Genomic DNA, 26,013 nt, shown 5'->3' with positions numbered 1-26,013 from the left:
CTCAGTGCTCTGACAGGGAGGGGTAGTTACTGTTATAACAAGACATTACTGAGTCACTTACCCACTATACCCTCTATATACACTGTATACCCACTATAGCCTCTGTATACCCACTATACACTCTGTATACCCTCTATATATCCACTATACTCTCTGTATACCCACTATACACTCTGTATACCCACTATACCCTCTATATATCCACTATACCCTCTGTATACCCACTATACCATATGTATATACACTATACCCTCTGTATACCCACTATATACACTGTATACCCACTATACCCTCTGTATACCCACTATACCATATGTATATCCACTATACCCTCTGTATACCCACTATACCCTCTATATATCCACTATACCATCTGTATACCTACCATCCTCACACTACCCTCTATATACCCACTATACCCTCTATCAGTAACAATGTTCCCATCTCACTGCAGCCATAATGTAACACAGCGATCACAGGACATTATATTACATTATATGATTATACAGGTAGGTAATATTAGTCTTGCAATAGATCTACACGTCCAGCCAGGAGCAGCCAGGGCACGCTGGGACTTGTAGTGCTGCGGGTACTTACAGGAGTAGCGGTCGGTCAGGTTGTAATATTCGTAGTCGTCGAAGTATCGGACCTCGAAGTCTGTGGGCTGCAGCTTGTCGGCCTGTACATAGGAGGTGCTCATGTCTGCGGTCTACGGGGTCTCCGGAGTCCCTGCACTGTCACTGAGTGTATCTGTCTATGGCGAGTTGTTGTTCTCTCTGCCCTTTGTCTCTGCTTTATATGAAGTGTGACCCCTCCTGTCAGTGCCTCCTCCTGTCAGTGCCTCCTCCCTCACATTGCATCATACTCCAGCCTGCAGTGTTTACCTCTGATTACACCATCCTACATCACTGCAGAGCATCTCCTCCCTGGCTGCTGGACTCCTGCAGAGTGTCTCTCCCCTCCCTGCTGTATACAGCCCTGTAGGTTATGCTGGGTTCCTGCAGAGCATTGTACCAGTGTCTGCAGAATGTCACACTAAGCACTGACAGAGCCAGATATAGGAGACATAAGGAGGACATGTCCCTAGGGCTGGAGGCGTCAGTCACCTCAGTCTGCAGCCACCTTTGTGCACCTGTCTATAACCCACATACCTGTCTTATACAGCTGGATAAACCTGCAGCCTGTGTATTAGACATGTACACAGCACTTGTAGAGCTGGTAAAACCTGCAGAACATCACACCGGTGCTGTGCTATCTGCTGCTTCCAGTACACAGGTGACATTACTACTAGGTGTCCTGAGCTAGTAAGACCTGCAGAACATCACACCGGTGCTCTGCTATCTGCTGCTTCCAGTACACAGGTGACATTACTACTAGGTGTCCTGAGCTAGTAAGACCTGCAGAACATCACACCGGTGCTCTGCTATCTGCTGCTTCCAGTACACAGGTGATATTACTACTAGGTGTCCTGAGCTAGTAAGACCTGCAGAACATCACTCCGGTGCTCTGCTATCTGCTGCCTCCAGTACACAGGTGACATTACTACTAGGTGTCCTGAGCTAGTAAGACCTGCAGAACATCTCACCGGTGCTCTGCTATCTGCTGCTTCCAGTACACAGGTGACATTACTACTAGGTGTCCTGAGCTAGTAAGACCTGCAGAACATCACTCCGGTGCTCTGCTATCTGCTGCCTCCAGTACACAGGTGACATTACTACTAGGTGTCCTGAGCTAGTAATACCTGCAGAACATCACACCGGTGCTCTGCTATCTGCTGCTTCCAGTACACAGGTGTGATATTACTACTAGGTGTCCTGAGCTAGTAAGACCTGCAGAACATCACTCCGGTGCTCTGCTATCTGCTGCCTCCAGTACACAGGTGACATTACTACTAGGTGTCCTGAGCTAGTAAGACCTGCAGAACATCACTCCGGTGCTCTGCTATCTGCTGCTTCCAGTACACAGGTGACATTACTACTAGGTGTCCTGAGCTAGTAAGACCTGCAGAACATCACACCGGTGCTCTGCTATCTGCTGCTTCCAATACACAGGTGTGATATTACTACTAGGTGTCCTGAGCTGGTAATAACTGCACAGAACAACATCCAAGTCTTACACTTCACCAGATTCCTGCAGAACATTACACCTGTGTCACATTAAGCTAGTAAAGTCTGCAGAGCATCACTCCGGTGTCTTTTATCTTACTAAATATTAGCAGAGTATCTCATCTGCATTTCATCTAAAGCAGAGCATCGCTCCTGTGTGAGTTGAGTGCAGAGTATTTGCTATATACAGTTAGAGAATCCTGCAGAGCATTACACCTGTATCCTGTACTGCTGGACACTCACCTATAGAATACCACAGTTGTGTAATGCTGGACCCCTGCAGAGGATCATAAATGTCTGTTTTTACAGGAGGAGACACTGTTATTACTGTAAACGTTGTGTTATTGTGTAGTATATGCGATGGGTGTTACAGTTACAATGTGCTGGAGAGAGGAGGGGGCTGTCAGCTGTCTCAGTCTATCTTGGGGTTCAGCAGCAGAGCGGCCCCCAGGGACCCCCAGACTCAGATTAAAGCTTAGAGTCCCTGTTAGACACCAGCAAGCTGTGACCCTGATCTAAATATAGCAGATTGTACTTAAACTACAAGTCGCTCTGATGTCCCCCAGAGACTCCCAGTCAGTCTGGTGAATGTGATGTAATTAATGAGCAAGACTGCAATGAGCAAATACGCTACAATGTTGGTTAAGTCTTTTTATAATAATATTACAAGTAATTCAGGAGCAAATTTTTGTTATTTTTTGGCTGCGTGGGGATGCAGTAAATCCACCGACCTGGGGATTCATCAATTATGTAGCAGAACATACACTAACTTGTATTTGAATAATATATATATACATATGACAGATGTTTACATTAATGCTTTCTTAGTAAAAGACAATTGATGTATATTAGAAACCTGTGGATTAAACCATTTATATTGTACAAGACTCCTAGCAATAATTTTTATTGTAATACTATTACATTCCACTCAGTTAAATTCCCATTACTTTTCTAAATTTCCACTTCGACCACTGAATATATATCTATAAGACATTTTGTGATTTGTAGGATTTTCTTTATATATTATATACTCTCCGCATTAACCTCTTCAGTGCTGGGCAGCTGTAGGGTGATGTAAACAGACCGAGCAATGACACTTCCATTGTTAGCGGTATCATCGCTCTATCACATCCTCTCATTAACGGTCTCTCATTTCCACACCCGGGACAGTCAGCGCACACAGCGTGCAGCTAATGAGCCTCTCCCAATGGTACAGTGATAACAGCTTGGCTTCCTCTTAGTCCCCGGCGACCTGAGCACGGAGGCAGCGCCATCACTTATGCTGGGAAAATGGGTAAAAATGCCTGAAAACTAACGCGCTTCAGTGAATTTTTACTAATTTTTGCGCGCTCTCGATGCGTTGCACGTCGCCAATATAATCTATTGTACCGCGGCACAAGAGAAACGCGTTGTGCGCAAGAAGACATCCTATTGTGAATGCACTTTTTAGACATTAACTGGGGATAGATGTGAACGAGCGCTCTCAGTTAACATAAGATCCTTCTTTTCAATATAACCCCCCCTCTCTCTGCAGAGGTGTCACGTTTGCAGCGAGAGAATCTGATGACTTGAAGTTTGCTGGGGATTGTGCTGTAATTTTCCAGAGCTTTCTCTGGCTTCCGTCCACTGCAAACATCTGTACAGAAAAACATCACAAGGTGGAGAGGGAGGAGCGGAGAGAGGACAGAGACGCCTCCATCTCTGAGTAATGAGAGTTACTGTAATCCAGGCATGAATCAGACAGCACATGTGTTCCCTGTTTGTGTACGGCTAGATATGAAACACTGATGTCATACAACAAAACCACCATTTGGACGGCCCCCAGTACAAGCCCCCCATTGACCTGGATTACGGAAACTGTTCTAATTTTGGGATTCCCATTATGCCAGCCCAAAATAGCAGGATCTCTACCAAACATTGTTACCCCACAACAAAACACAGACAGCTCACTACACCCGTGTCATTACTCTTCTTTAGAAGCTGTCCCAATATTCCAGAGACGGTCTCAGAGTCTAGAAATAGTTGTCAATGAAAATGTCCCACTTTTTTTTATTATTATTATTATTATTATTAATAAACTGACCGCACAAAACAATTTGTATTTATTATTACTGGGGCTTTAAATTAACATTTCATTAAAATAAAGTACTGTCCATAAAAAATACAAAACAATAGCGTAATAATCATGTTCACAAAACATGTTTTGGTGAGGACTGTAGAGCAAAACATCTCGGGACCCATCCAGCGTTTAATCTGTATTTGTGAGGAAAACTTTGTCCCCAGGCGCTTATCTGACACTTAGACAAACACAGACTGTTTAACCTTGCAGAACAAACTGTACTTACCTGATATTTCAGGGCATTTTATGACTTTCTACCAGTACATGTGCTCTGTGTACACATGATTGTGTTTGTATACAAACGTGTGGTGTGTGTGTGTGCACATACCTGGATGCTGAGTGTTACACGTACAGCACATGAATCACACATCGATCATGTTGTATGGGCTGTGGAACTTCTGTATAGATATAGAGAGTCATAGGGGCATATTCAATTCTTTTTTTTTCGCGCCGCGGAAAAACTATAACCGTTAATACCGTAATAGTTAGCTGGATTTCAGCTCACGGCTCAGGGCGCTGCGAGCTGAAATCCAGCGAGAAAATTACCGTATTAACTATTTTTCAGCGCACGATTATCGGAATAACGGTAATCATGCGTGGACCGCAAGATTTTCGGCGTTTCCGCCGAGAATTGAATATGCCCCATAGATTCCAAATGTACCTGACTTCAACCCAATTCCCCAGTCTGATGCTCACTCCAAAGTGTCTCAGTGGTGTATAAACCCCTCCACTCTCTCCCAAAGATCTTGTTGTGCTCCTAAATTTATAGAATACACTAATATTACTGATTGTGGTAGTTTTAGATACACTTAGCAGATGTGATGTGACTTTGTGTCCATAAGCTTCGCCTGAGCCAGACAATTTGTCCCGTGTTTCGGTTTTTCCAGTTAAATTGGGTGAATCAGCGGCTGTAAGAGGAACGATCTGGTAAAGTGGACACATGAAAGCTCTCAGCGTACCAAGTACACATCGGGGCTCATTAAGAAGATAGGGCAGCACGGTGGCTCAGTGGTTAGCACTTCTGCCTCACAGCGCTGGGGTCATGAGTTCAATTCCCAACCATGGCCTTATCTGTGTGGAGTTTGTATGTTCTCCCCGTGTTTGTGTGGGTTTCCTCCAGGTGCTCTGGTTTCCTCCCACACTCCAAAAACATACTGGTAGGTTAATTGGCTGCTATCAAATTGACCCTAGTCTCTCTCTCTCTGTCTTTGTGTGTGTGTATGTTAGGGAATTTAGACTGTAAGCTCCAATGGGGCAGGGACTGGTGTGAGTGAGTTCTCTGTACAGCGCTGCGGAATCAGTGGCGCTATATAAATAAATAGTGATGATGAGATGAGACACATCTGTTTTTTTCGCGTAAGACACGCGTGTCCATCCTGCGTATGCGTGCCAGAAATGCATACATATGTTGATCATTTTTGCACATTGTTAACTTTATCTTCTTATGCCTGGTGCGGAGGAAATGAGGCAAAAACGTGACCTTTAAGAAGACGACAAGATTTCCATTTGACTTGTAAAGGGGAAAATCAACAGGTGTCTGTATTTAATTTAATTAGTATTTTATGTTTGTATTTTATTATATTTTATATAGAAAATGTGAATTTAGTAGTTATTAATAACAGTCCATACACTATTCTCTCTGGTGTATATAACTTACCCCTTGCACTTGTATACCTTGTACGCCTGGCACCAGCATTACTGTGTTATTGAGATGAATCCAGCTGAACGCATGCATGTAAATGTGATTTTACTATTGTGCATCTTTCCCTACATAAATTTGAGGAGCAAATGCACCAGCTCTAAACCAGCGCTCTTATATCAGGTTTTAAAGGGGAGCTACGAGCAGAAAAAAGCCCCATCCTATCAACTCGCAACACTGCCCGGATCCTGTACCTGGGGCGTCACCCCTGCCGGCACATCTCCTAACTCATGATTCTGGGTAGAGTAGCTGCTGCAGCTCCTCTTTGCTGGCTAAATCAACTTTGTACCCCGGATCGAGCACCACTCCCCAGCTCAGTTTGACTCTCAGAGGTTTGGAGCCAGATTCCTGTGCCGTGGTCCTACAGCACCCGCAGCCGGAGCTCCCAGGAGCCAAATAACCTTCCAGGTAAATCAGAACGCATCCAGTCCCAGCCACTCAGGAGGGTCCTTAAAGTCTGCCGCCCTCTGATGCCACCCCCAGATTCCTACTGGATAAGCGCTTTCTATGTTTTATATACGTAAAACCCTTAACATTTCCTACATAAATGTCTTCAGTTCACGTATACATAGGGCACCGTAATGCACCAAAGGGCAGATTCTAATGGCACGATGTTCCTGAGAACCCTCTATAGGGCACGAGCGAAGGTAAGTGTTACTTTCACGCAGGAAAAAAATCTTGCGCCCGTTCTGTCCCCTAATATAACGTAAAACATTTCTGCAGCAAGTGGGGGATGGGGAAGCAGAGGGGACCCAGCCACAGACGCACAGCGGTCTGATGAGTGGAATTAGAGATGTGGGTGGCACTCTGTACTGTACCAGGAGGGGCAGTCTGATTGTTTTACTAGTTGGGTACAGGGACTGTCTGCCCAGCTCCCTCTCCTCCTCTATACACTTCACAGCCCTGTCATTTCCCTGATGCCCTCTCCTGCCCCATTCTCTTGCCCCATCCAACTCCGAGACTCATTCTTCCCCCCCATATATTCCTCCACCAACACTGCATTACACACAGTGAATTAGGACCCTCTTGCAGCCCCCCCTCCTTCTAACTCTAACATCATGAGCATTTAGAACTGAAAATGATATATATCAATTTTTAATATTGTTTTTTGTATGGCATAACTACCAATATGTTTATATGGGTGGTGGACATTTCATTTTTGTTTGGGTGATCTGATGTGAAAAGTTGGCAAGGCGCTGGGGCCCCTGAGCTCATTGGGCCCCTGTGCTCGTGGGGCCCCCGGGTAAATGCCCAGCGTCCCCATGCATTAAGACAGCTCTGGTTTGAAAAAAATAAGGACATTTACAATTGGTTCTGGCAAATGAGGGTCAAGTTGTGGAACTACAAGTGTCAGCATGCCTTACACACATTCCCCCTGCTACCAGGGGCGTCTCAATGTCCCACTTATCTCCTCATTTCAATTGTTGCTGATTGAATCCATTGATGTTAATAGGAAACACCCCTCCTCACAATGTCCCAGCCCAGGGAAGAGGGAGAGTGAACACAAGGGAGGTTCTGGTCCAGGGCTGCGGAAGGGATCACGCTGGAGGGACTTACAGTGCATGCTGAGACTTATAGTTCCACTACAGCAGTCCTGGCCAACCTGTGGGTCTCCTGGCATTTGTGAAACTACAATCCCCAGCATGCCTTGTCAGTACATAGCCAGCCTGAAGCTGGCAGGGCATGCCGGGACTTGTAGTTTCGAAATGCTTGTCTGGCCTGCAGTACAGCACACAGACCGTGTGACGTCACACAGGAACTACAGCCGCGAACCACATTCCCCGGCATGCAACGCGCGCGCCCGCCGGTTCCCCTGGCAACGGTGACGTCAGCACCCCGCGACAAGAGCACCTGGGCCGCTGGAGTCACGGTAAGATTTCTGGTCTCCTCCGCCAGGTGCCCGTCGCGTCTATCGCGACACAGCGTGCACGGGCTCCTCCCCCTCCGCCGGCTATATAGCCGCGGTCTGTGTCGGGAGAGGAGGGTTAGAGGAGCCGCCATGGTGTTGTACGTATCGCGATATGTCGTGACAGTGGTCTCCTGAGGCTGCTGTCACTATGTGTGATATGGGGATATACCGGGAGCTTTCTGTTCTGTGTGTAATAATACTATTAATAGTGACAGCTCCTAGTCCCAGGCTGCCTGTGGGACTACAAGTCCCAGCATGCCCTGGCTCTCCTCTGCCCTGGGACAGGAGCCTGTTAGTCTGTAGGTTTAGCAGAATACAATGTCTCTATGTGCTGTGTGTATAATGTGACCCATCCTGGGACTAACCTGTATCATTCTGTCCCCCCAGGACCATAAAGGAGGCGAAGATGGCGTTGGCGTCAGCGGACACGCGGGTGTCGGAGTTACTGAACGAGCTGCATCAACTCATCAAGCAGACGCAGGTGACGGCTCCATCTGTGGTGCGGCAACGTGGGCTGCAGGCAGCGGGCGCTCTCCTGCCCGGGCTCAGCGGTGTCAGATGGACACCAGGGGGTGCTGGGCCCCTCTGTAACTAGTAATGTGTGACAGGCAGCGGGCGCTCTCCTGTGCGGGCTCAGCAGTGTCAGACTGACACCAGGGGGCGCTGGGCCCCTCTGTAACTAGTAATGTGTGATAGGCAGCGGGCGCTCTCCTGTGCGGGCTCAGCAGTGTCAGACTGACACCAGGGGGCGCTGGGCCTGTCTATAACTAGTAATGTGTGACAGGCAGCGGGCGCTCTCCTGTGCGGGCTCAGCAGTGTCAGATGGGCATCGAGGGGTTGGTGCTGGACCCTTCTGTAACTAGTAATGTGTGATAGGCAGCGGGCGCTCTCCTGTGCGGGCTCAGCAGTGTCAGACGGGCATCGGGGGGTGCTGGACCCTTCTGTGACTAGTAATGTGTGACCGGGAGACGCTGCTGCCCAGACATTGAGAATGCAGCTTCCTCTGTGACTGTGATCTAACACTACTGATCCCCAGGAGTAGGAGGGGGAGGGCACTGGCTGACACTCTCCAGGATCCTAAATGTGGCACTGATGGCTCTAGCTGTAATATTGTTAATTACTGTCCCCTGGGCTAACCTCAGAGGTCTGTGCATGAACAGTTGTGATTGGATGTAGACTCCATGTTCTGAAGGGTGTTGTGAAAACTAGAAATATTTGGCTGCAACTCTATTGTAGTACTGTGCTTTCTAATAGCCCGCAAGTGGCGTCCGTCCATCCATAGGTTCTCTGCACATGTAGGATCACCAATACTTTGGGTCCTAACAGGTGAGCGAAATAGTCCCAAAATAAATGTGACCAAGACTAAACCTATTTTCCTGAAATACAAATAAGACACATTTGTTTAAGTGTTTGTGTTGTGACTCAAAGCTAGTGATGTAGTTTGTTACGCTTAATAACTGTGAGTCTGCTGGATCCCTTAGTATAATCTTAAAATAATCCATTCATTGGCCTGTGCTGGAGAATAAGGGAACAGCACAATTTCTCTGATTTGCTGAGCCTTAAAGTATGACTCCATTCAAAACTATAAAAAAAATAAATCCGTACAAGAATACTGAATGTTAGGGTCTGGAGTCTCTCTCAAACTGGTGGGCCCCCTGATGTTGGCGAGAGCCCAGCAACGCTCTGGTCATTCCTCATGAGGTAGGCCTATCTTTTGTCAATGCTCCTCCCCTGTGAACCTTGCGGAGGGGCTTTGTAACAGTTCAGGGATAATCTCTGTCGTTGTCAGACTTTGGTTAAATAATGCTGATTACTTACCTGGGGTCAGACGTTTATGCCAAAGACGAAACTCATCCGTTAACAGAAAGATGCTTTAAGTACTGATCAATGTCACATTCACCCACAAAGTCAGGAGTCTCTTTATAGATTTGTTCTGTGTTCTCAGGAGGAGCGATCAAGAAGTGAGCACAACCTGGTGAATATCCAGAAAACTCACGAGCGGATGCAGACTGAGAACAAGAGTAAGTGTGACTAACTAGCTTTTTGTCTATCAGTAATATACTATAAGTGAAGTAACCCAGGAAGTTGTTTCCCAGAAGTCCATTCTTTCAAATAACAAGGTTTTTTTGCAGTTTGTGAGGAGTGTAGCACTATCAAACTCTTCATGTAGTGAAGCTGTCTTGATTGTGTCACATGCTGGTTGTAAAATATTTTATCCTACACTCACAAGCTCTAATACGGATGAGAGTTTAGAATCTGAGGTGGGGTTCTGTCCCTGCACTGGCCTCTCTTGCTGTGAATATCCAGTGGGTAAAGCAATAATTTAAGGGACAACTGTATAAATTATATTTCCCAGAAGCGTCTCCTCCTGTATATAAAGTTGCGTAGCTGAATTTCTAACCTAGCGAATGTCCATTCCTCAGTCTCTCCATATTACCGCACCAAACTGCGAGGTCTCTACACAACCGCCAAGGCTGACGCTGAAGCAGAATGCAAGTAAGTGCAGGGGACCGTGTGTATTATTATTATTATTATTATTAATATTTATTTATAAGGCGCTACAAGGCATCCGCAGCGCCGTACAGAGACAAACAAAATCACAATACAATGGGAGACAGCACAGTACAGTAAACACAGCAACTCAGTACGCTCAATGCACAGCTAGAGAGGGCGGGGAAGGGGGAGGGAGGATCCGAAAATGACGGGGCCCAAGAAGGGGGGCGTGGAAGACAGGGAGACCCCCAGGGGGGAGGAGGGAGCGAAAGTGGATGTGGGGTGGAGGACCTTTGAGGAGGAGGGCTAAGTAGCTGGAGAGCAGAGTTAGAAGTGGTGGAAACAGGAGGAGAGATGGCCCTGCTCAGAGGAGCGTACAATCTAAGGGGAGGGGTGGACAGACAGAGAGACGCAGGGGAGAGAGGGAGAGTAGGGGGACAGAGGCAGAAGATAAGGTAGGAAATTAAGTGGGAGACAGAAAGGCTTTAAGAAAAAGGTGGGTTTTTAGGGCCCGTTTGAAGCTGGATAGATTAGGGGAAGTTCTGATGGAGGGAGGGAGCTTGTTCCAGTGGAGGGGGGCAGCGCGGGTGAAGGCCGGAAGTGTCCCCACGTGTGGTTTTTATTCACTTTATCTTTCTTATCCAGCATCCTGCGCAGATCTCTGGATAGAATCGCTGAGATAAAGTCCCTGCTGGAGGAGAGACGTATCGGTGAGTGTCCCATCTTGTCCCAACGTACTGACCGCCGGTTAGATGATAAATCTGCTCACTCCGTCACTCCTCTCCTCCTCCAGCTGCCAAGATTGCTGGACTATATCATGACTCTGAGCCTCCCAGGAAGACCATGAGACGGGGCGTCCTAATGACACTCCTCCAGCAATCGGCCATGACCCTCCCTCTGTGGATTGGAAAACCCGGAGAGAAGTGAGTGTGCGCTCCGGGCATTAGGGGTGTGGGTGATCTGACAATGGGCATGACTTGTGGAGTCTTCTGTATTCAGGGCTGATGGGGGGACACTCTGACCTGGTTTATTGGTCTCTCCAAATAGGCCGCCTCCGCTATGTGGAGCCATCCCAGCGTCCAGTGATTACGTGGCCAAACCTGGCGACAAGGTAGCAGCTCGGGTTAAGGCTGTGGATGGGGACGAGCAGTGGATACTGGCCGAGGTGGTCAGTTACAGCCATGCAGCCAACAAGTTGGTGTCTAGTTTGGGTGGTTTGGTCATCAGTGGACGTCACTGTCTGTAGCACAGGCTGACGCCTCTTCTCTTACAGGTATGAGGTGGACGACATTGACGAGGAAGGAAAAGAGTAAGTATCACCCAATCACTGTAAATTCCTACTGTCTTACAGTAAGCCAGGGAGTGGAACCGTATAACATTGTAAGCTCTGCCTGATCTCCTTGCTGCATTACGGTTGGATAATGAGAACGGTGCATGTGTCTCTCACGTCCGTGACCTCTCTTGTTACTCCTTGTCAGGCGTCACACACTCAGTCGCCGGAGGATCATCCCCCTGCCCCAGTGGAAAGCCAACCCAGAAACTGACCCTGAGGCTCTGTTCCAGAAAGATCAACTGGTGCTGGCGCTGTACCCCCAGACCACCTGCTTCTACCGAGCTCTGATCCACACCCCGCCACAACGGGTGAGTACCGCACCTGAGCAGGGGGGCACTGTACATACAAGAGGGTTGTGTATACTGGTAGGCTGCAGCTAAGGTGGCTTAGTGGCTGAGGTTTTAGATGAAGCAATAGGTTTTAGAGGCTCCATCTAGTTGTAGCGTGGTGCCTATTGGTTAAGAAGAGTCTGTCATTTGTGTAAAATCTATTTTTATTTATTTTTTCTTTCCCTGATGGTGCTTTATTGCTCGGTGTCTTTGTAAATAATAGACATACATGTGCTGTATGGAAGTGACCTGATTCTAGTCAAGCTGCCCTCTGATCTATCCTCGCTCCCATGTGGCCTCTTTTATTCAGATTCTGACTTGGGAGGCCATGACTTGGGAGGCCATGACTTGGGAGGCCATGACTTGGGAGGCCATGACTTGGGAGGCCATGACTTGGGAGGCCATGACTTGGGAGGCCATGACTTGGGAGGCCATGACTTGGGAGGCCATGACTTGGGAGGCCATCCAGCTGTGAGCTTAGGTCAGTGTGCGGCTAGATGATCGTTGAATCCAGGCACTTGTATATAGTGTAATGGCTCTGACAAGAGGTAACTGGTTACTAGAGGCAGTTCCTGTCTGTGTAGGATGCAGAACTCCATACTACTCCCTCCTGGTCTGCAATAAACCATATTCCCCTCTGTATCCCCAGCCCCAGGATGATTATTCGGTGCTGTTTGAAGACACGTCTTATGCTGACGGTTACTCTCCTCCGTTAAACGTGGCGCAAAGATACGTGGTGGCCTGCAAGGAGCCAAAGAAGAAGTAAATGTCTGTACGGGTGGGAACAATGAAGGAATGAGTTCTACAATTTTTTTTTTTTTTGGTTTTTTTTTCAGGGTTTTTTTTTTAAATATCAGACAATCCCGGTCTTGTGTTCCCTATATTTTTTTAAATGGTCCTCTAAATTTTTATCCTATAAAGCTGTAGACAAAAACATGATTGTGTGGCTGGCTTTCTCATGGCTGCAGATCTTAGTACCTATCCAAAAAATTCTCCAGTACACCCCACCCCCTACCCCATGGAACACAACTGGTTCCTGAACCTGTCCCTGTAATTCTCCTCTAGATTAGGACTTCTATGAGAAGAAATTAATACCACTTGAATGCTGGATTTGATGCTGGAGGATTGATTAAGCTTTTAGTATGTATCCTCTGATGTCTATACTACAATGGGATCCAGTTTACATTGTAGCCATCAGATAGATCTGTGTTTTATAAGCCGACCACCAGAATTGCCTTCGCTTTGTATAATACTCGCATGGAGTTTGGTTGCATAATTGTATACTGGGTCTGAGAGCTGAACTGTACATTTTAAATCTGATGTCCACCTGGATGTATGTGGTCTGAATGTTTATGGTTTTTTGTTTTTTTTTGCACATTGCTATATTAAAACTGGCTGCAATAAAAATGTAGATACTGAACTAAGAACTGTCCAGTCTGTGTGAGGGGCCATCTTGTGGGTGGAATGAGCCCTGTGGGGCCATGTTGTGGTTGGCATGAGATAGAGAAGTGAGTCTGGTAGATTTTACTAGTCAGCTGTGGAGGACGTGTATAGACTGCACCTAGAGGTGGGACATGTGATTGGGATGACGGGTCTGTCTCCAAAATGCTATGTCCTGGCCCCTGCTTTGTACTAGTGCTGGGTGTACTGAGGTGAACAGGGATTGATGTAATGTGCATTATGTCCTAGTTTGCTTTGAAGGCAAATGATCAACAGGGGAACTTCCCCCTCTCCTGGGAGTCTGGAGGGCCTGGGGCTTCATTATCCAATAAGCTGCAGCCAAGAGCACGAGCACAACATTTTGGGGTGCACAGTTTTGTGACAGGGAGCGTTATAAACTGAAATTAGTTTTAAATTATCAGAATATTTCTCCAAAGTAAAAAAAAAAAAGTGACAGAAAAATATAGTTGGGTTTTAATCTTGACACATTCCCATGGTAAAAACTGAACAGTGAGCCATCCTTGGGTGGGTGCTTGAGGCTAAACGAAGGCTTCTAAATTTAAGGACCAGTTAATTTTATCCCCCTACCACCTGGAAGACTAAGGGGTGTGATGGGTGCTCTAAAGACTTCTAACCCGGCTGTAGCCAGAAGTGTCTGTAACCCACAGCTGGAGGATATCAGGGGAGGGGGTCCTAGTATGTCAGCGCATTGTGGATGTGGTGACTGCAGGGAGAACACAAGGATTATATCTATATCAGGGGCTGGCTAAAGCCTAGGTTATAGTTGTGCATAAACCGCTTACTGTTCACAGGTAGTACATAGCTGTTTATGGCAAAATAATTATTTACGATTAGGATTGTGACCCTGTGAGGCAGATTTCTGACTTATTCCTGGGCCTGTAACTTAAGACTTTTACAAAATTGTCTTTAAAGAACATTTAATGTCTCATTTAATGTCTGTCTTAAAGTGTACCTGTTTGTTAGTGGAAGCATTCATTGAGATGAATCAATGATAATGTAATACATAGGGGCATATTCAATTCTCGGTGGAAATGCCAAAAATCTCGCGGTCCGTGCCCAATTACCGTTGTTACGGTAATCGTGCGCGGAAAAACAGTTAATACGGTAATCTACTCGCTGGATTTCAGCGCGCAGATCCCTGAGCCATGAGCTGAAATCCAGCTACATATCATATTACCTGTACTAGTTTTTCCGCGGTGCGGAAAACTAACAATTGAATATGCTCCATAGAGCGGAATTCAATTGATCGTGGTATTTTTTTGGCAGCATTAAAAAAAATTACCGCTGAGCATTGAATTCCTCCATAGTGAGGCTAAATATCAGCCCACACACTGGTGGCATCTACTGGCTGTATATGAGAGGTGCAGTTTGACTTGTCATATTATGAGATTGCTTCCATGCATTTCATCATCATTTTTTTTTATATATATTTGCCTGGAGCACCTGGAGGAAACCCCATGCAAACACAGGGAGAACATACAAACTCCTCACAGATAAGGCCATGGTTGGGAATCGAACTCATGACCCCAGTGCTGTGAGGCAGAAGTGCTAACCACAAAGCCACTGTGCTACATTTGTATATGTTACCATATGCTTTGTTATTGGCTCAGTGTGTATTTTAGGCACATTCAGCCTACTACTATATTCTCTTCTGTTAGTCTGTGATCACTTTATAGTTGTGATGCTGAAGTGTCTCACGTAGGGATTAAAGCACCCGACACGTATATAAAATGTGACTTTATTTTCTAGTCGGTCATTCATTAGTAGCGGGATAAATAAATAAAGCGGGAGCACATTCATACAAGTCCATCAGATCTGTAGTGATTCTTGTGAATTCTGATCCATGTTGATCAAAGAGATTTATAAACCTTATTCCAGGTATCAAATCTGTTCTAAAAATAGTTAGTAAAAAGGCCTGGATCCGCCTGTAACGTCCTGTGTTGTAGGTGGGGGTTCCGGCTATAACGTCCTGTGTTGCAGGTGGGGGTTCCGGCTATAACGTCCTGTGTTGCAGGTGGGGGTTCCGGCTATAACGTCCTGTGTTGCAGGTGGGGGGTTCTGGCTATAACGTCCTGTGTTGTAGAGCGTCAGCAGCCCAGGTGATCCGCCACGTTCATGGAGACTGCGCGGGTTGTACGTGTAGATCCATCTCTCCGGGGGTCAGTTGTGTAACTCGTCCACCCAGTGAGCCTGCAGGAAATACGGCACAACAGGAGATGATGACCACTGGAGGGGTAATTAGACGTGAATAGTAACAGGAATTTCAGATCATAGCTCCTGGTCTCTGTGCAATGACTAAACTGGGCCCCATAATACCAAACTAGATCTACTGGTCTGAATTATTCTTAGTAATTGTCTGTACCCCATTCCTGCTGCAGGAGCTCAGTACTTTATGTACTTGTCACCCCCTATCACTGATCATATTGTACTTAGTACCAGACAACTCTGTAAATCCAAAGGAGCCTCTTCTCCCAATGCTATTATTAGGCAGAAACCAGAGTCTGAGAAATTACCTTGAAGCCTCCCAAGTAACATAAATGACCTGTGTAGATTACATGGTGATTGATTTGATACATATGGTCAGGGGAAGACCAGCAGCATAGACACAGCTCTGAAGATACCTGAGACTGATCTATAACTCTGTTCTTCATACAGAACAGTTCTGTACCCAGGACTGACCTAGATCGTGGCTCAGAGAGAACAGTTCTGTACCCAGGACTGACCTAGATCGTGGCTCAGAGGGAACTATTCTGTACCCAGGACTGACCTAGATTGTGGCTCAGAGAGAGCAGTTCTGTACCCAGGACTGACCTAGATTGTGGCTCAGAGAGAGCAGTTCTGTACCCAGGACTGACCTAGATCGTGGCTCAGTGAGAACCATTCTGTACCCAGGACTGACTTAGATAGTGGCTCAGAGAGAACAGTTCTGTACGAGGACCCTGCTCTGATCTATAATCCGGCTCTGAGACAGGCAGGTGGTTTGTACCTGGGAGTTGGACACCTCCTCCAGATCTCCATAACAGCCCTTCTTGTACCGAATCAGATCTCCCCACAGTACAGAGTTTCCACAACTGGAAGACAGAAGAGAGCGCATGAACAAAACCAGTTTCCATCTATACAAACATCGTCCACAGTCTGACTAGATGGAATAGACATTTTCAGTAACGCTAGCTATAGGAATTTTACGGATGAGTAGTAGAAGCTTCATACAATCTTCTAATGTTGTTAAAACATCAGTTAGTGAATGTAGACCTGCTCAGGACACCTATAGGATGATCATGTGCATTAGAGTAACGGTGTAAACCAGAGGCTCTATTGGCAAATAATACACTTGGATATTAAATAATATCTCAAACAAGAAAGAATGACCTGTCTAGTGTCTGACACTGAGAACTCTACAACCAGGTATACTCTGAGTATTACTGTACTAAAATCTGATTCATATCATTTTTCAGATCCTCTATAATGTCCACACTGAATGATTCCTTGTACAGTGCAGTGGTCGTAGACACACAGCATTTTCTTGGCTGAACCATTATTCATGAGAAAGCAGCCGGTTAATTCATAGGAAACAGTGACATCATTGCAGCGCTTCCTGAGGAACTGGATCCTACAGAAGCTATAGGCTGCGTACTCAGGAATATTGGCTCCACCCACAAAATGGCTGCCCCCATAGTGTGTACTTGACTAAACATTTTTAGAAAGAACCTGGTGAGAGCCTTACCTGGGACACAGACCCTCCACGGGAATGAAGTGTCCGGGCTCGTTCTGAAGGAAGAGTTTGGCCAGACACAGGATATGTGCGGTCAGCGAGCAGCCGGGGTGGAAGCAATGAAGAGCGTCGTCCTCACTCTGCAGGAAAACAGTCACTGGTTAAATACTAACAAATATCAGCGGGTCAGTGACGCTTCTTACTCTGTTTACTAGCGTGTAACCACTTGTATGAAAGGCAGAGTGTGAGGCCGACAGCAGTGAGAGCAACATTGTCTGTACTCTTCTTGACCAAGTCACATGATACAGGCAGACATTGTTGTGGACAGAGCCAGTCTAGCCTATTAGTTCACTAGAAAAGGAGTCTAACACTTGTATATACAATTCTTAAGGCTCAAAGGCCAACATGCGTAGTCTCTCCTCAGTTACCCCTCCCCCTATCCTGTACCCCAGACACCCACCTGTACTTTACTGAAACAGACTCGGCATCGCGTGGTGCACTCGCCCTCAGGACTCGCTCCTCAGCTCCCTCCTCTCCTTGTCCTTTCTCTCCTTGCGGTTTGGCGATCGGCCTGGCCCTCACTTGCCCAAATGCCAGGGGCATGTGTAAGGGAGGCTGGAGAAGCGGGGGCAGCTCTCTGTGGTACTCTTGTCGTAGCCACCGCAGGGTGAGGGGCAGGCGGTTCCACGGAGCCACCCGCAACATGTGGTAGAGGACGGCGAGGTGGAAGTCGAAGCTGGATTGTTTCTTCGTCTTGCGCGGTACGTGCGTGAGGCGGCGGGATACGTGCGGGTGCTGCCAAGCCCATTCAAACTGGGGGGGGGGGGGGGGGGGGGGGAGAGAAAGACTTTTTATATTCCCTTTCATGATTCAAACAAAATAAGGAAGCTAAGTATTCAGAAAATGCTGCAGCCATTGGGATCTTTGAACCCAGTACTGAAATTATATATATTGCGGGGGAGACACACAAAAAAGTGCATATAGTAATTATTGGTCCCAATGCTGAAACGTGCAGCAATGTTAAATGCTAACAAGTGACAACAAGCCTGAAAGGGACTGGTTATATCATAAAGTTCTAATATCAATAATGATGATCAAAACATGAAGATGGGCTCTATCAAGTCCGCACCAGTAGTTCAAATTCACTCATTAGAATTGTATCAGCTAATGGGCTCAGATGAAGCCTTTAAGGAGAAGCTCCCAGTGAAGCATTAAAAAGTGCACTGAAGCCAAATAAATACGGTGCAGTGCTTTTAAATAAATCAATAATCAAATGTGACCTGAAACATGAGCTTCCACATGACAGGTGTCCTGCGTTCCTAACCTACCGGGGTACAATGATTAGAGTGCAAGCTCTAGGGACGGGCCTCTCCTTGCTCCCTGCATTATTATTTGTATATTTATACATATCATATGGACTCTGTACCGCTTATACCCATTGGCTGTGGTGATGAGCTCCGGCACGGTTTTCTCAGGATTCGGTTATCAGTGTCTAATAAAATTCTGTTATTGTCAGACAGGAATTTGAACTACTGAAGTGTCTCCTTGTTCCATCCACAACACAACAAAAGTCATATCACCAGCTAGAATTACATTAGTGATTAGTGTTTATAGAATGGATTCTACAGAGGAAAACAAGACACTTACTGCAGCCATCTACTGACTCACAGACAGCAGGAAACATCACATACAGAATCAGAGCAGTGAGATCTGAGCATCTTACCCGCAAGGCTGCAATATCATTGGGAAATCCGTGGATGATCATCACCATGTCCTGTACAGGAAGAAATGGAGACAGATTAAAAGGGATAATAGGTTGTATTTACAAGTTCTAACAGTCAAATCGGTGGAGCTCTATAAATGCCGGATGCCAACAATGACCTGAGCTGCTGAATGATCATGGTAGAATACCGGCAGGCTTTGAACAAGGAATCTCACCCACAGGGCAGTACTATTGTGTTATTGTTCAAGAAGAGATCTAGAAAATGCATATTGATTCTAAAGGTTCAGTATAATGTATCGTACATACCATGGAGGTATCAACTCTGTGGGCTAAACCAGTAAGCAGCCTATTAGTACTCTGCGAATCAGTGACATCACTGAGGCGCTGCTTAATATTCATGGGGTGCTGACTTACGTAGACACTCAGACACTGGTCCCTAGAGAGCAAATAGGCTCCATTATCATCAACATTAGAGCAAGACACAAACTGGCTCTAGGTAGACTCTAGGTAGGTGATAGGTTAAGTATGGCTTACACACAGTAAAAGCAGCGATATTGTAGACTGAACCTAACATTCATGATGAGGCAGTAACACCCATCCATTAGGAGAAGGCGATACCACCCAGGCTGTGTAAAACAAAACAACAAACATTTCAAACCCAGGCATGTCCACCTGCCCATACACCTAGGCACACTGCCCAAGAGCAGAGAGTGAACGTACACCTTGTAGTGTGATTGGCAGATCATCTAGGCACAAGGGTACAAAACCAAAGAGATCTGTACTGTGCCTCCTGCGCTTCATAAGTTAGATACACTGTGCTTAGTCGGTGGGTGCACCTTTATTCGGAGAACACAGACCAACCATCAGCCTTCTAAACATTGCAAAGAAGGTACTTTATGTTCCTTTAGATAAACTCTCATGTATAAGACCCCTTCATCAAAATACAGGTTATGTGACGATCTGATACTTATGGGGGATTCCGCCTACCAGGGTCCTCTCCCGCTGGTCTTCCAGGCTCCTCCCTTGTGTTTTCCTGCATTGTGTTGCTGGATGCGGTCTCTCTGGATTCACCGTGAAGCCGATGTAGATGCGACCTTTGTATTTTGGATTGGTGCAATATAAAAGGTAGACACCGTAAAACCCTTCCACCTCGACCACCATCCTGACTGTGGACGTTACTCAGATCAGCAGCAACTCGATAAACTGTTCAGGGATAACACAGATTATTAATAAGGACCCAGCAGTGTACTGAATGGATAACTGCAGATAAGGATAACTGCCTATCCTGATAGTCACTTGTTCCAGAAATACGGATTTCTTATTTACCTCTTACCAATCTCTCTCCTTCATATTAGGGGCATTTCACACAAAATGGGCTGATGGGTCAGACACGTTTTCTAACTCCCACCACTGTAGGTTTGTTTATAGTAATTAGATGCAATCAGGAAATATTATTTCAGAACCAGTCCCTAAAGATTTGTCCCTCAAAGTTTATTTCTCTGATAATGTCTATGATTTAGAAATACAAACCTAAAAATGTCTCCTTATCTCAGTAATGGACACAAAATCTGGAAGTATGAATAACTGCACAGTACCACATCCTCTGTTACATATGATGGGTGTAATTCTCAGTATCTATTCTTATTCTCTATATATGGAGGACTGCACAGTGTCACTTTCCCTGTTCTGAATGTTGGGTGTAACTCTCAGTACCTGATCTTATTCTGTATATATGGAGGTCTGCACAGTGTCACTTCCCTGTCTTTATGCTGGGTGTAATTGTTGGTACCTGTTCTATCCTGTGTGTGTGTACAGCTGCACAGTTTCACTTCCGTCCTGAATAATGAGTGTAATTCTCAGGCACCAGATCTTACTCGGTATGTATGGAAATCAGCACAGTACCACTTCCCTGTTCTGTATGTTGGGTGTAATTCCCAGTACCTGATCTTATTCAGTATATATGGAGATCTGCACAGTACCACTTCCTTGTCTCTATGCTGGGTGTAATTTCCAGTACCTAATCTTATTCTGTATATATGGAGATCTGCACAGTACCACTTCTCTTCTCTATGCTGGGTGTAATTTCCAGTACCTAATCTTATTCTGTATATATGGAGATCTGCACAGTACCACTTCTCTTCTCTATGCTGGGTGTAACTCTCAGTACCTAATCGTATTCTGTATATATGGAGATCTGCACAGTGCCACTTCCCCTGCCCCATGTACTGGGTGTAATTCCAGCAGCTGCTCTCAGTACACACAGTATAACCTGGTACTGATAGGCGGCTGCCCCCAGCTGTCAGACCCACACTGAGCCCTGGAGGGACGGGGGTGACCCTGCTGCTGCTGATGGGTGATACTGAGAGCAGACACTTACCTGGCACCTGCCCTCTGCTTCCTCTGACTCACCTCACTTCCTGGTTACAGGGCTCAGGTTCCGCTTCCATGGCGACCGGGCTGTCCCTACACAAGCCTGACGTATTTCATATGTAGTTGAGGAAAATAGATATTAAAACGAAAAATAAAATATACCTTGACAAATAATAACGTGATATTAGTCTTACGTTACTTACAGACCAAGATAACGAGCTGTATAAATGTCCCCACCAGTGATTAGAGGGGTCAGGCATTACTAGGGCAGCACAATACAAACCCTGCGGGGGCTTCACGCTCGGAATCTCCTGTTGGCTCCATTTGTACTTGTTTCCGCCCCTATAGGGACATAACGCGGCTTCTATTGGACAAGCCGGCTGTCTGTCACAGTGAATGCAGATCAGCCAGCAGCTTGGGCCAATGACAAGCGGAGGAGCTGGGTGCAGTGCGCCGGTGTCTGCGCAGGCGCAGAGCGGGCGGCGCCGGTGTCATGGCTGGAGACGGATCGCTGAACGCAGAGACCCTGAAGGAGAAGCTGAGGCGGGAGCTGCAGGCGGATCACGTGGTGAGGAGAGGTCATGTGGCCACGTACCGGCCCTCGGGCCCCGCTGTACATCACTATGTCCAGAGGCACATGGGGTACTACAAATCCCAGCATACCAGGCTGTCACAGTGCTGTCATGTGCAGGTCCATAGCAGTGATGAGGATGGAGCGCATAGTACATATACTGCTCATAGTGTGTGTGTGTATATATATATATATATATATATATTATAAGGTGCTGCAGATTCCGTAGCGCTGGATACAGAAGCCAGTAACAAATATATGAGGTACTACATATAAGTAGCACAGATGAGTGTGACTAATGCTATGGGACTCACACAGAGTGCAGCAAAAGAGATGACAGGAGACAGATGTGGAACAATAGGTAGCGAGGACCCTGCTCCCGAGAGCTTACATTCTAGAGGGAGGGGTGGTGAGAGATAGTAGGATCAACTGGGAGAGAAATTTTAGATGGAAGAGGAGGTGATGCATAGTATGGTCAGGAGATAGTAGGATAGAAGAGCTTGAAAACATGAGTTTTGAGTGAGCGTTTGAAGGACTGAAGGTTGGGGCAGAGTTGAGTGAGACGGGGTAGGGAGTTCCAAAGATTAGGGGCAGCATGGCAGAAGTCTTGGAGGTGAGCATGGGAGGAGGTAATGAGACGTGAATTGAAGTGGAGGTCGGAGGCAGAGCGGAGGGGCCAGGTAGGTATGTACCTGTAGACAAGGTCAGAGATGTAAGGGGGGAAGTGTTAGTAGAGGCTTTGTAAGTGAGGGTAAGGAGCTTAAACAGATAAGGAGCCAATGAAGGGATTTACACAGAGGAGAAGCGGAAGAGGTGCGGTGGGAGAGGAAGATGAGCCTAACGCAGCATCCTGTATGGGTTCAAGGTCAGAAGTGTGAGAGTGAGGAAGACCAGTGAGAAGGAGGTTGCATAATAATAATCATCATTTATTTATATAGTGCCACTTATTCCGCAGCTGTATGTCTCAGGAAAAAAAGGACAGGTGTCCCCGAAGCAAATAGTTGTGGAAGTATAATGTGTGAAGACCTTTTTCAATTGAATTTTTAGCAACGTCCCCAAGGGCGCACCTATGAAAGTTTTGCTGTGCTCGCATCTCAGTGAGGATAAAGTGTGTTGACAATACATAAAAATTAGCTTGTGTGTTAGGTCTTTACATTGTGTTTTTTAAATGGTACCAATGGATAATGAACTAGCACAAGATAAACACATTGTTTTCTCTACTGTAATACGGAGCTTCAGTACATGAGAAATCTCGGGATATAGTTGTACAGAACACAGAAATTTTAATAAATAAATAGCAGAACAGTGCAGCTGTGAGCCTGAAAGCTAAAGCAGTGTATTTGTAAAAGTTGCAAGATGGTGTTTACAAACCAATGCAGTAAACTCATGAGAAGGTGCAGTTTCAGGTTTTACCACTAATGCACTGATACCACTTTGTGCACTCCTCCTGCTGATTGCCTGGTCCCGATCCCTCTTGGCTATTTCTATGACGGATCGATATATGCATCTCCAGCATGCTGCATGCATCTACCTGACTTATTATACTGTGATCTATAGTAACGTTTGTAGCAGGCACAGTATAATGAATGAGAACATCTGGACAGGACTCAGACCAATTTTATAATTTATTTCTGTAGTGCCAACAATATTACACAGCACAGTACGGAGAATATAATTCAAAAACTGCAGGTATTTTTAATAAATACACTGATACTATAAAGCTGACATCTTTTCCAAGTAATCTCTGAAACTTGAAACACATCTTGCTCCGCTGAATATATTTATTCACCTATTTTGGGGGAAGAAGACTTCTGGGAAAGACCACCTTCTTGGTGGGTGGAGTCTGTCTCCTATAGTCGTCTAATCAGATGAGTGCCCTAGTCTGCCTAGTAAAGCTGGGTACACACTACACTGTTTTCAGCAGATTATTGGGCCAATCAGACGATAAACGACAGATTGGCCAGGTATCTTGTGAGTGTGTATACTTGCACAATGATCTAAAGTCGTCCCAAAGGGCAGATCATCGTTTAATTTTGTTAGTCGTACTGTTTAATATTTTCGTCCCAATCACCTTCCGATCCCCCTGCAGCATCCCCTCAGCTCAAATTACAACTTTGACAGCAACAGCGTATGCAAGGAATCCAGCCTGCATAGTGATTGAATGCCTGCTTTCCATCCCTCCCCACCCTGCTGTTCACTCGCATTTAACCCTAAAAATCACATTATGTTTTAAAAACACACACAGCATTTAACCCTTGTTACCTACCACACTTAGGGCTGTTAAAACTCTCTCCCATGTCTCGATCTACCCTCATACCTTCTGAGTGCACCCACTGTACCAGACGGTAACAGGGACCTTCAGCACGCCTTGCTAGCAACACAGGGGTTAACACAATTAGTTGAACAATGTGCTGTGTAACGGGCAGGAGAGAGGGCGGGACATGCTGTAACCTCACGCATCAGCCTGACACTTCATGGCCAGGCAGAGACCTGCTGGACATAACACTTGACAGATGAAGAGCACAGATCGATGGTGAATCTTGTGTAGTGTCTACACCTCAATCAGCAGACTGATCGGGACTTCAGTCGTTCATTAAATCGTTACTGATAACAAATCGGTCTAAAGTGTTTGTAGTGTGTACCCAGCTTAAGTAACTGTAGGATTGATAACCCCACAGCCATCACTTAGCCTGGCGGGCTGCCAGTACTGTTTTATAGATCGGTTTATTAAAGCAGACTCCGCACTGTCCCACACAGCGTCCTGGTCCTTCACATTTCTAGGAGTCTGATTCTAGTTTGTTGGGCAGTGACACTTGTACTATGATGAGAAGCAACTGACTCCTTGTATATCTTCCTATGTTATACAGGAGGTTGAAGACACATCCCCAAATCACTGTTCTACCAGCTTCAAAGTGTTAATCGTCTCCCCTCAGTTTGATGGAAAGCCTCTGCTGCAGAGACACAGGTGAGGATGGCTTATGTCTGTGTGCCGTGTTCATTGTGTGTCGTAGTATGTATAGTATTTGTTAGCAGATGTGTGTTGGGGTCTCACTGTGAGATCTGTATTAGTGACTCTCTGTCGCCACCTGCAGGCTTGTTAATAGCTGCCTATCCGAGGAGCTGAAGATAATTCACGCCTTTGAACAGAAGACCCTGACTCCAGCTCAGTGGGAAAAGGAACAGAAGAAGTAAGAGGGGGACGAAGCACCGGCTGGTATAATGGACCTCATTGAAGGTGCCTGCCGCCATTGATCCGTGGACTCCAGCGTTCACTACAGAGATGCTGGTTGTCACTAATGGACACTTTCTAGCCCGCCCACAAATATGTGACTGGCTCTTAGAGGGGTAACGTGTACACAATAAATTAAATGATAGTGACTTTGTCTGATGTGTTTTGTTATCTTATACCCTTTCATTTTATTTAAGAATGTCTCTATTCAGTTCCTTGCACATTTCTTGCCCTAGTAATCTACTTCAAAGTAGCCCCAGTGCCGGTCATCATCACCATTTATTTATATAGCGCCACTAATTCCGTAGCGCTGTACAGAGAACTCACTCACCCCATTGGGGCTTACAGACGGACAGACCTACCAATGGCTGAAAGTGTTGACCGGCACTAGGACTCAGAGGAGACACACCAGGAATCATCATCATCATCACCATTTATTTATATGTAGAGAGAACTCATTTGCATCAGTCCCTGCCCCCATTGGAGCTTACAGTCTAAATTCCCTTATATACACACACAGATGACAGAGAGAGACTATGGTCAATTTGTTAGCAGCTAATTAACCTACCAGTATGATTTGGGTTTTTTTTGGAGTGTGGGAGGAACCGGAGCACCCGGAGGAAAGCCACACAAACACGTGGAGAGCATACAAACTCCTCACAGATAAGGCCATGGTCGGGGATTGAACTCATGATCCCAGTGCTGTGAGAAGTGCTAACCACTACGCCACCAGTCATCTCTTGCCTGGTGATGCAATGAAGAGATGTGAACGCTTTTTGGCGTCGCAAGCAGGACAGTTCTATCATGTAGAACTCGGATTACCACCATACCTAAGAATCTGCTGCTGGCGTCTGACTTTATGTAACCCTTGTATCTGTCTACGAGATGAGTGAATGGCTTCTGATCTATATACAAGTTAACCCGTGCATGATACTCATGCATTCTAGTCAAATCAAGCTA

The 26,013-nt window shown here is 46.0% G+C and overlaps 2 protein-coding genes and 1 pseudogene across 3 annotated transcripts; 2 read left to right on the top strand and 1 right to left on the bottom strand.

The window, feature by feature from the left end:
• Positions 1-7,709: 7,709 nt before the first annotated feature.
• On the top strand, positions 7,710-13,407 carry SGF29 (SAGA complex associated factor 29). Of its 2 annotated transcripts, none has more exons than XM_075178972.1 (10): positions 7,710-7,793; positions 8,220-8,313; positions 9,778-9,853; positions 10,256-10,328; positions 10,971-11,035; positions 11,119-11,248; positions 11,373-11,519; positions 11,599-11,634; positions 11,804-11,966; positions 12,637-13,407. In XM_075178972.1, exons 2-10 carry the CDS (start codon positions 8,239-8,241, stop codon positions 12,751-12,753), a joined length of 882 nt encoding a protein of 293 aa, XP_075035073.1. In that variant the 5' UTR covers positions 7,710-7,793; positions 8,220-8,238; the 3' UTR covers positions 12,754-13,407. The 2 variants fall into 2 exon arrangements, with proteins under 2 accessions (XP_075035073.1, XP_075035072.1); XM_075178971.1 differs by lacking the exon at positions 7,710-7,793 and adding an exon at positions 7,828-7,930.
• Positions 13,408-15,531: 2,124 nt separating this feature from the next.
• LOC142097275 (structure-specific endonuclease subunit slx1-like) lies at positions 15,532-21,968 on the bottom strand (annotated as a pseudogene).
• On the top strand, positions 21,698-25,202 carry LOC142097274 (bolA-like protein 2). Its single transcript, XM_075178970.1, has 3 exons — positions 21,698-21,821; positions 24,692-24,789; positions 24,917-25,202. Exons 1-3 carry the CDS (start codon positions 21,747-21,749, stop codon positions 25,014-25,016), a joined length of 273 nt encoding a protein of 90 aa, XP_075035071.1. The 5' UTR covers positions 21,698-21,746; the 3' UTR covers positions 25,017-25,202.
• The last annotated feature ends 811 nt before the right edge of the window (positions 25,203-26,013 follow it).

The sequence above is a fragment of the Mixophyes fleayi genome, chromosome 7, assembly GCF_038048845.1.
Source record: "Mixophyes fleayi isolate aMixFle1 chromosome 7, aMixFle1.hap1, whole genome shotgun sequence".
NCBI lineage: Eukaryota > Metazoa > Chordata > Amphibia > Anura > Limnodynastidae > Mixophyes > Mixophyes fleayi.
Note: the sequence above shows the minus strand (reverse complement) of the source record. Positions and strands in the feature narration are given on the sequence as shown.

Excerpts from the sequence above, each read along its gene's own strand:
- SGF29 (XM_075178971.1), top strand. Across the intron at positions 11,249-11,372 it reads ATTGGAAAACCCGGAGAGAA|GCCGCCTCCGCTATGTGGAG; the intron begins GTGAGTGTGCGC and ends CTCTCCAAATAG. Across the intron at positions 11,635-11,803 it reads ATTGACGAGGAAGGAAAAGA|GCGTCACACACTCAGTCGCC; the intron begins GTAAGTATCACC and ends ACTCCTTGTCAG.
- LOC142097274 (XM_075178970.1), top strand. The coding sequence starts at position 21,747 with ATGGCTGGAGACGGATCGCTGAACGCAGAGACCCTGAAGGAGAAGCTG. Across the intron at positions 21,822-24,691 it reads AGCTGCAGGCGGATCACGTG|GAGGTTGAAGACACATCCCC; the intron begins GTGAGGAGAGGT and ends TATGTTATACAG. Across the intron at positions 24,790-24,916 it reads CCTCTGCTGCAGAGACACAG|GCTTGTTAATAGCTGCCTAT; the intron begins GTGAGGATGGCT and ends CGCCACCTGCAG.